Source organism: Pteropus vampyrus, unplaced genomic scaffold (assembly GCF_000151845.1).
Source record: "Pteropus vampyrus isolate Shadow unplaced genomic scaffold, Pvam_2.0 Scaffold302, whole genome shotgun sequence".
Lineage (NCBI taxonomy): Eukaryota > Metazoa > Chordata > Mammalia > Chiroptera > Pteropodidae > Pteropus > Pteropus vampyrus.
The window spans coordinates 758,163-768,894 of record NW_011889083.1 but is presented as its reverse complement, the minus strand read 5'-3'; the positions used below and the strand labels follow the sequence as shown (position 1 = coordinate 768,894).

Sequence of the window (10,732 nt, the reverse complement as noted above, 5' to 3'; positions counted from 1 at the left end):
ATTTTCATCTGGTATTACTTCTTCTGCCTGAAAAAAGATGTCCTTTTACATAAGTTGTAGTGCGGATCTGATGGTAAAGAATTATTCCTTCTTTTGTGTGTATGAAAAAACCTTCACCTCAGTTTTGTTTTTAAAAAATATTTTCTCTCAGTACTTCAAAGATATTGCTCCATCTTTTTGCTTGCATTATTTCTGGTGATAAATTTGCTGTTATTCCTATGTTGCTTCTCTGTAACTGACATGTCTTTTTTCCTCTGACAACTTTTTCTTTTTTAATTTTATTATTAGTTTCAAGGATACAGTACATTGGTTAGACATCTATATAGTTTATAAAATGTTCCCCCTAAATGCTCTTTCTCTCCTCTGGCTCTTCACTTAGCCATTATATTAATGCTATCTGCATTCCCTATGCCGTGTTCTCCATCCCTGTTACCATCTATCAATTACTAATTTGTACTTCTTTAATCCTTTACCCCTTTCTCCCAGCCCCCCAAACTCTCTCCCCTCTGGCCATCTCCAGATTGTCCTCTATCTCCGTGAGTCTGTTTTTGATTAGTTTGCCCATTAACAATTTGTTCTTTTTGTTCCTTAGATTCCACATGTAAGTGTAATCATATGGTATTTATCTTTCTCTGTCTGATTTATTTCACTCAGCATAATAACCTCTAGGTCCATTCGTGTTGTTGCAGATGGTAAGATTTCATTTTTTTTTAATGGCTGAGTAATATTCCATTGGTTATATGAACCATAACTTCTTTATCCAATCATCTGTTGATGGGCCTTTAGGTTGCTTCCACATCTTGGCTATTGTAAATTGTGCTGCCATGAACATAGGGGTGCCTAGATGTTTACATATTATTGTTTTTGTTTTCTTTGGATAAATACCCAGAAGTTCAATTGCTGGGTCGAAAGTATATCCATTTTTAATTTTTTGAGAAACTTCCAGACTGTTTTCCATAGTGTCTGTACCAATTTGCATTCCCACCAACAGAGTATGAGAGTTCCTTTTCTCCTCGCCAACACTTGTACTTTAATTTATTGATGATAGTCATTCTGAATGTGTGAAGTGATATCTCATTGTGGTTTTAATTTGCATTTCCCTGATGATTAGTGACCTTTAGCATCTTTTCATATGTCTATTGGCCATCTGTATTTCCTCTTTGGAGAAATATCTATTCAAGTCTTCTGCCCATTATTTAATTGGATTGCTTGATTTTTTGTTGTTGTTGAGTTGTATGCATTCTTTATGTATTTGAGATATTAACCCCTTATCAGATATATAATAAGCAAATATCTTCTCCCATTCAGTCAGTTGTCTTTTTGTTTTGTTGATGATTTCCTTTGCTGTACAAAAACTTTTTAGTTTGATGCAATCTAAAAAGTTTGATGCAATCTCATTTGTTTATTTTTTCTTTTGTTTCCCTTGCCCACAGAGATATGTCCAAAAATAAATACCTACTAGCAGTATCAGAGAGATTACTGCCTGTATGTTCTTCTAGAAGTTTTATGGTTTCGGGTCTTATATTGAAGTCTGCCTGAAACTGTCTCCAAAAAGAGTGCACACAGTGCTGGCACTTGCCTCAGATGTTTGGCCCTGAATCAGTGCAGGGCGTAGCAGCCATCCAATAACAAAAGCCCCGGGGCAATCTACAGGTTGGGTGGGGTAAGCTGATCTCCTCAGTCCAGTGCTTCCATATTGGCCCTGTGAGAGGGATCTGCATGGGCAAGTTGGCGAAGTCTGTGGATGGCTCCTGCAGAGGCCTGATAACGCACAATGGTGGCTGCCCATCCAGCCCTCGTTCTGGCACCAGGAAATGTAGTCTTTCTCTGTCTGAATCTTGTAGGAACCTCTGACCCACCACCAGTGCTCCAGGTGAGCGTCCACAGGCAAGAGAGCCTGTATGTGTGGGCCCTTCAAAGAGGTGTCTAGGGTTTCAGTTTCTTTCCATCTCACCCAGATGACCAGAATCCCCTCTGGTTTTCACTGTCAGAATTTTTTTTGAAACTCCTCTTACCTGGGCTGGGAAGCCCCCGAATGAGGCTAGGAATCCTCTGTCCTTCAGGGGGAGCCTCTGCAGCCTCATTCTCCCTCCTGGTATTCCTCTACCACCCACTTGTGTGGGTCCAGCCCAGTTCATGACTTTGCCCCTCCTACCTGCTTCAATGTGGCTCCTTCTTCATATTATCAGACATACATGTTGTGATTAGCTAGATTTCAGGTGATTCTCCACATTGATTATTTTATATTTTGGCTGTAATTTCAATGTGCCATTTTCCTCTTGATTTCCATAAATTGTGTTTCCTCTGGCCACTTTTAAGAATTTCTCTTTAAAACTGGTTTTGAGAAATTCAGTTATGATGAGTCCAGGTGTGCTCCACATGCCTCCCTTCCTCATCCAGTGGCTACTCAAAGCTTGTACTTTCAGGGTGAATGGCAGGAACATCAAAAAAGCAAGTCAATCGTGCAAGTAAATTTCAAGCCTTTGCTTACATTACATTCGCAAGCATCCACTGGCCAAAGCATGACACATGATCAATCCCAAGTGAGGGGATAAGGAAGTAAACTCCATCTATCATGAGTCCATGACAAGGTGTAAGGATTATGCTCAGTTGCACACCTATACTAGAAGAAGTCCAGTACCTTGACTGTAAACTTAGATGTCCCTAGCAGAAGACACGTCATGAAACAGAGCACAGAAGATTGTTATAATTGGTAATATTTTTCCAATGGATATTTTCTCCCACTGTGGTTTCCATATCTAGTCTCCTTTCTCAGGAGCACATTTCAGGTCACCTCTTCCAGACTTTTGATAGTAAAACGTAACTTAAGATAAAGCCCCCCAAAAGCTTAAGAATATTGAGACCATATCAGATCTACTCTAATGGTGATTTACTGTAAATGAGAAAAAATGTTAAGGGAAATTATATGTCACTGTGTTTCAATATGATTTATGAGTGCTTCTCTGCCCTTTTATAAAAGAATACTACATAAACAGGTAGCCCTGTTTGCTTTTTGTGTAACTCTATCAAATTACTCTTTGATGTGAGTGCCTTAAGGGATAACTCTCAAGGTTAAGGGAACAAAACCAAATAGACATTGAGCCTGAAGAAGCCAGCTACACATTTTGAAGGCAGCAAAACTGGTATTATAGGTACTTGATGACAATTCTATGCAAATGTACATAATTATTAATAGTAATTACCATTAGTTGCCATTTCCATTTGAACATCTCATATATATTATGTACACTGCATCTATTGTCTTTATTACTTATGGTAATCTTACTAGGTACTTTTCTCATTTTATGCATGAAGAAATGAAGGCTCAATGAAGATGAATTAATTGCCCAGAGACACACCTAGCAAGTGGCAAAACTGGTGTGCACACCCACATTTATCTCAATAAAAGTCTCAGCAAGCCCATTATAGCTCCTTTTCATCCATGATCTTTAAGTTTCCATTTGTTCTTCCTTAAGGGGATTAATTAAATTTATAAGGGAATGATGGACATATTTGTGCTGCCTAAATTTTTGTGAAGGATTTGCAGAACATTGAGAAGTCCTCTTCAGATCCTCAGGGTCCCTGTTAGAGATGTGGGTCCCAGTCTCAGCAGTAGCCGGGAATAGTGCTGGTGTCAGAGATATCTTACTGCAGTCCTGCCTCAGCTGCGTTGCAGCTCAGGGACCCAAGGCAGTAGATAACCTCATTTAGCCCAGTTTCTTCATCCCCAAATGAGGAAATGATGCCATCTGCCCCTCATTTTTTGGAAGGATTAGATAAGGCAGATAAAATACAATTTGGAGAAATATAGTAAAGCAATTCTTTAAAGGCAGTAGTAGTGTTGTCATCATCAGACCACAACAGAGTACACTAATATGAGTTAATGTTCATATGTATTCAGTTCTTAGAACAGTGCCTAGCACATTCTAACTGTAATATGTCTTTTTGAAATATTAAAAATATTATTTGTACCAATATAAAAGTAGTGAAAAACAAAACTCATCCAGATTTTGAATAGGGGCCAAGGGAATCAGTTAACAGTTTTGTGATTGTAGATTAAAGAAAGAGAAATCTCAGAAGAGCATTATCCTTGTGAAATTTAAATTTAAATATATGAGGAGTAATCATACTGTAAAATAGATAACTCAAGACCAATTTCATAATATATAAGCAGATTTCCTTCTACAATCAGTGCAGGTATACTAAAAAAAAGTACCTGTTACACTCCCAAGCTGTCCATACATTTATAGGTTTAAAAATTTGGAGCAATTAGGGGGATCATTTTATAAACTATATAAATGTCTAACCAAGTACTGTATACTTGAAAGTAATTAAAATAAAAAAATTCTACAATTTTTTTTATGTTTATGACCAATTTAATTAAAATAACTCCTGTTCTTTAAAATATTTTTCTAAACATGTGTTCTTATATAATACTTTATTTATTATTGTAATCTTAATTTTTTAGACAACAGATAGTCAAAATTAAAGCTTATACCAAATACCAAACATATATAACTCGAATTGTGTGAAAACTAACCCCAACTCTCTTCACTGTAGTATAGTTTATGGGGACTTTATTTTGGCTCTGCCCCTTACTGCGTGACTTGAGGCTGGGTTAGGCCAACTTCAAGCCTGTATTGTTTTTCCTATATCACAATACCATAATAAATGAACAAATGTTAATGTTTAGATTTTAATATTTTTACTATTATGGTAGCAGCACTTTTGTTCCATGTTTTATTTGACTTACCTTCTCTCTATTTCAAGAATGTTATTGGAATGGGAGCTCATTTTGTAGTGAATGTTGGAGGAATATGGTTCTCTATTTTTTCCTCCCTTCTTTTCACTCTCCATTCCTCATATACACAGTTAAGACAAACAATATTATGGAAGGAGAATGGCTTATATAATAAATAAACCCAGGTGTAGGGTGCCTCTGAGGAGATGAGGCAGGTGGGATGTGGTCACAGTAGACAATTACCCCTTTATTTTAATATAGCTTCACATCTCAGCAGTGAGTTACTGTAATGGGTCCAAGCCTTGGCCCATTTTATCCATCTGATCATCTGTAATTCTTGATATGAGATTTATGAACTAGCAAAGAAGGAGATTTCTTAGATCTTGGTGGCATTAGAATACATCTTTCAGATATTGTTGGCTGGACTTGGAGCTGGACAAAGGACAGGAACTAAAACGTGGGCCACATTCTTAGGTGTCTTAGGCTATGCTTGGCAAGAATTGGTATCTCCTCTCTTATTACATTTAGTTAGTGACTCTGGAAGCACATGGATGAGCCACCTAAATGGTAAACTATCAAAGCATGTTTTAGGGATATCAATTGATATGAGAGGATTAGGCATGGATTATCTCATGAAGCCTTATCAGATTCAAGCTGTTACATGTTTTGCTTTGTTTTGTTTGTTTTGTTTTGTTTTGTTTTGTTTTGCTTGAACAGAATGAAGTTTCTGAGGTGAAGAAAGAGGAAACTTTGTTGGATCTGGACTTTGACCCTTTCAAGCCTGAGATAGCCTCTGCAGTTTCTACTGGAGTGACCCACTCACCTATGTCTCAGGTATCAAGTGGTTTTTATGTTTGGCGATGCTATATCATAAATTTTAATAAGCTCAATAAGGCAACAGATGCACTTCAGCTACCCCTCTCCCTTTCAAATGACTGTCTTCTTTTTGATTGACAAATATTTCCTACTGGGAAAGAAGGGTATAAAGGAGACTTTATCAATATCAATTATTCTAAAGCCCCCCTGCCAACCTCCCCATTAATGTTCTCTATCCATGGGGCTGGAATAACCATACATTCCAATTTCGCAGGAATCATCTATCTCAGAGTAATTATTAATAACACCCTTTTTTATTTGCACTCAAAAGTACTTGCATTTGGATGATACATTTTATAACTTCTCTAAATAAATTTCTTTCTTTTGGCTTTGGGTTTAATCTTCTTCCAGTTTTCTCTACTTTCCTTCCTCATACTTTGCAAATTAAAGCACGTTTGAAATAACTTTGAGATTATGCCCCAGGAGAAATCTTTTTCAGTCTTGATAGTTTTGAACTTGATGATGTTCTCCTGACATTGCAGAAACTTTCTTAGTAGATCTTGATTATGTCTTGATGCAGAATTGGGCTTAGTTATCCAAACCTATCCTTGCTCATCACTTCTTCACTCTCAACATTTTTCTCATTTTAATAGTTATTGCAATAGCATTCCCTGTCAGAAGAATACTGGTGGTGGATGCTATAAGGACCTGTGGATGATTCCTCTGGAATATAGTTACTTCAGAGTTGTCTATGTTCATAGAAAGAAGTTAACTCAAAATTTAGGTAAACAGAAGTTATTTATATAAGTATTTTTGTTGTAGTCGAGGCCTCACATTTGAATTTAGGAAAATCCAAAGATGCTAGAATATACTTCAAATTAATTAATGAAGGTTTATTGTGAAATGCAAGATAAGAATTGAGACCCAGCTCAATTTTCTGGTCTTTAAGCCTTCTTGACACCTTACAGTAAACCACTGGGGAACAGACAGCTCAATATAAACCTCAATAAATAAAACTTGTCTTTAATCCATCCTTTGTTCTAGATGATTGGTTTTCTATAGGCCTCCCTGCTGTAATATAGGAACAATAGAAATCTGAAAAGTCAATACAGCAGGAAATCAAGTAGATCAGACACTAGCCTTAGATATATTTTGCAAAAATGGAGCTCTTAGATGAATATTTCAGAAATTTATATTAATTCCCTTTTAGAGGATTTGTGATGTGCATTAGAATGTTAAAGCCTCCAAGAAGTCCTGCAATTAAAAGAATAGCCTGTTTAGATTTGTTTAACTTAAGAATTTCTCATTTATTTGACCATAGAAATCAGTTTTAATGAAACTTTCTTAACATTCATTGGAATATGCTCTAAAACATACTTTGGGAAGTGCTAATGTAATGGTCAGCAAGTTTGTAGGTTCTGCCTTGCTTGCCAATAAAAGTAGAAAATGAATGTATATGTCATTCAGAATATTTCCTTCTCAGGACTGTCGTGTAGACAGCCAGCAGATGTCATAGGACTTCCTCTGCCTTACTTACCAACATTCATTACTTTAGTGGCAGAAGGAAAATTCTGTAATGGATGCTGTGATGATCAGTGCGTAAGATTCCACAGCATTTCTGTCTGCAAATTTGAATCAAGAGAGAAACCTCTTTTATATCAATTCATTATTAAATTAATCCATAAATCATGGAACTTTGTGTGGATTTAGGACTGAGACTCTCTCAGAATTTTTTTTTAAAAAAATGACTTTGGTTAAATCTTCAAAAGTTTAGTTCTGAAGAAAAGCATTACTGCAGTTAGGAAAAGCTGTGTGTGCCCCTGTGTTTGTTCTTCCCTGGCAGGTAATAAGCTGCTCTGGCTTCCCAGTGGCCATAATTGAGTCACCTCACTGCAGAGTTGTCCTGTCATCCAGGTCTAATCACATCTCGAATCACATCTCTCTTCTTTTGCTAAGAAAAATTCTTAGTCTGAGATAACAAAAAGAATAGAGCCATTAGATTCTGCTGGCCTTTCCCCTTCACTCAGTGACCTACCGTACCCATCACCTGATGCCATGTTTTAAACCGCTGTTCTTGCTGCCAGCAGAACACCTCCCCTTGTGATCTCTGCAGTGTGCACATGAGCTAACACATCCTTTCACAATCCTGAGGATTGATAAACACGGCATTTCACATCACTGCCTTCCTTTGTAGAAAATACCACTGGGGACTGCATTATGCAGGGATGTGTGGTAGCTTTTTGGAGCTGTGATTCTTAAGGGGCAGTGAAGCAAGAAAATATAAACTATCTGGATAACCAGAAAATGTATAATAGATGCAAAGGTGTCCAGGTACAAATAACTGTGGCTTTCAGTGGAGCTGTTCTACTCTTCTTTCTTAGTCATTCTACAACTAAATGCTAACACAGAGACCAACCAGGCACACAGCAATGCAGAGTGGGTGGGATAGTACAGTTGGAACAGGCCCAGAACAAGCAGGTGGGTTTAGTCAGAGCCACAGGACTTAGAAGTACAGAATTCAAACGGTATATTTGTAGTCCTATCTAGAAACTGTCATATTCTTAAGATGAGAGTGTCATGCTCTCTAATTTTCTGTTCACATTTAGTGATTCAAAACAAGTGCATAAACATGGATCAGTTCTAGTCACAAAGACATGAGCAGAAAAGGATGTGGCTTAGCATTAATTCTCAATCACAGAGGAAATAAGAGAGGTCTCCCCCACTTCCCTCACAGACAGAGGAAGTCATTTTTGAACCATGTGGATTCATTCCGCAGATCAATAAGCTTTATAATTAAAATGTCAGTAATAATTATAAATCATTTATATGTCTTAGAGGGAACCCTACTAATTTAGAAGATTACCAATTAATTGAGCTGTGTATTACTTAATTCACCTTATTGAAGAACTATTTTTCTGGTGTTCACTTACCATCAAACTGGTCATAATGCAGCCTCTTCAATTTGGTGTGGGAGGAGAGAAAATAGTATTAGCAATGATTAGGATCCACATTTCCTCAAAGACTGATAAACACTAATGTCTGGACACCTTGTTTACTTTGTGTGTGTGTGTGTATGTATATGTATTAAAGTAAACTCATTCGTCATGTTTCAGATATAATTTTCCACTTTTATAGCAAAAGACACATTGATTAGATCTGTGCTATCCAATATGGTAGCCACTAACAACATTTAGCTATTTAAATTAAATAAAATTATGTAAAATGAAAAATTTGATTCTGTTACACTAGCACATTTCCATTTCTCAATAGCCACATGTGACTTGTGGTTACCATATTGAACAACACAGATATGGAACATTTTTATCACCAAAGGAAGTTCTACTGAACAGTGTTGTACTAAATATCTCAAAATGTTTATGATTTTATTTTAAGAACTTTTATCATCTCACTATATTTTACAGTCTTGGGATTTGTATACTAACATATTTTTGTTTGTTTGCTTTCAGACCTTGCCCTGGGACCTATGGACGGTAAGAGTACTAAGAACTCTGTATTTTGATGCATCTGGATCCCTAGAAATTTGGAAACCTTGTTATATTTGATTTCATCTGTAATAGAAAGGAGACCCAAACATTTTTAATAATAATGTAGTCTCCTAGAATAATCTCCATCTCCCTGATGGTTCTGAGTATTACCAGCACCTGGAAGCAACGGTGAAGAAGAGAGTGTCAGTGGTCCATACTCCTGGATGAGCAAGAATTTGGTGTTGTGCCCCTTTATGCTTCTTCCTGTGACTGTTGGCAGCTAGAGGAAATGTTGTAGTGAAGGACATGCACATTTGTTATTGTTTTTCAATAGAATATAAGAAAAGTATGGGTGAGAGAATGTAAGGCATGGGCTACTCTGTACAGGGAATCTTCTTTTTTTCATTTTTATTTTTAATGATGCTTAATAAGAATTTGAGCTTTAAAGCCAGACAGCCCTGGATTTGAGTCCATACTCTACTTCTCATAACAATACAATTTTGAATGATTCCTAAAACTCTTTAAGCCTCAGTTTTTCTCATCTGTGAAATAAGGGTAATGACACCTATTGCAGAGGATTTTTTGAGGATTAAGTGAGATAATAGTTGTAGAGTATTTAGCCCAATGCCTGGTATGTATCAATAAAAGGTAGGTATTACTACTAATGATATTTATTCAGCTAATATGATGTGCAAGGATGAGTACTTTCAGAATTTTGAGTTGGGAAAAAGACACAAACAGCACTTTGTGTTGATAGCATCTGTGCTGTAAAATTAGGAGACTGGCTGCATCCACTCAGAGCTTTACCTCCCTTTAGCTAGAGCCTTTGTGTACTGTCTTAGAACAGCCTTGGTTACGTGGTCTTAAGAAGTCAATTTGAGTTTCATGTTTTCTTCTTTTTTAGTGAGACAGCAGCAGGAAAGTTTGGTAGATCTAGCTATTTATGAGCCTGTGGTCTGAACTGGCATTGCTACTTTTTTCCCTTAAAACAAGATCACTGCCTCCTTCCCTACCACAGCAGCAGATTTATACTATACCGCTTAGGACTCTTAAAGCTCCATGTAAAGCTCTCAAGAGAAAAGCTAAAAAATGTTGTTTGAAAACATCCTGTATAGTGAGCTGGTTTGACTTTGTATAATCACAAAAAGGATTGACATCCAGGACATTTGAATTCTAGCCTCGACTTTGTTTTAATTTTCTTGGAGATTAAGAGGACGATGCTAATTTTTTGTTATTTCAGTATTTCATATCTTTAGTTGCAGCTATACCACATCTTTCCTTCCCTGGCTTTGGGGAAGGAGATGGTAACAATGAAGGTGCTACCTATAAGGAACATTGAATAATTTAGAGGACAAACCTGCTAGGAATGGTAACAGTGACAGGATTACAAAACAAAACAAAACATAAAACAGCTTCCTGAACATATGTACTTGCATTTCTTGATCCTCTCAGCTAGCCAGTATTGTTTCCTTTTGTCCAGACAAAGTTTCTAGACTGCAAGGAGAAGCTGAGGAGAATCCTTCAGGCAGTCAGAGTGGCTGGTATCAGATCATCCTCCATCTGAAAACCACCTCAAAGGCAGAAACAAATGCAGGATGAGTTTGGGGAAGATTTTACTCTGGTATTCAGCTGGAGCAGATGATACTGTGTAATTTTGTGACTGCTAGGGCTTAATGTTATTCTCGGGTTA

At 37.0% G+C, this 10,732-nt stretch overlaps 1 protein-coding gene across 2 annotated transcripts in view; it reads left to right on the top strand.

Moving 5' to 3' along the window:
• The window catches only part of AMPH (amphiphysin), a 195,941-nt gene that overhangs the window by 144,305 nt on the left and 40,904 nt on the right, over nucleotides 1-10,732 (top strand). For both annotated transcript variants that reach the window (XM_011376691.1, XM_011376690.1), the window contains exons 12-13: nucleotides 5,459-5,575; nucleotides 9,025-9,048. In XM_011376691.1, coding sequence (XP_011374993.1) covers nucleotides 5,459-5,575; nucleotides 9,025-9,048 — 141 coding nt within the window. The remainder of the gene's footprint in view (nucleotides 1-5,458; nucleotides 5,576-9,024; nucleotides 9,049-10,732) is intronic.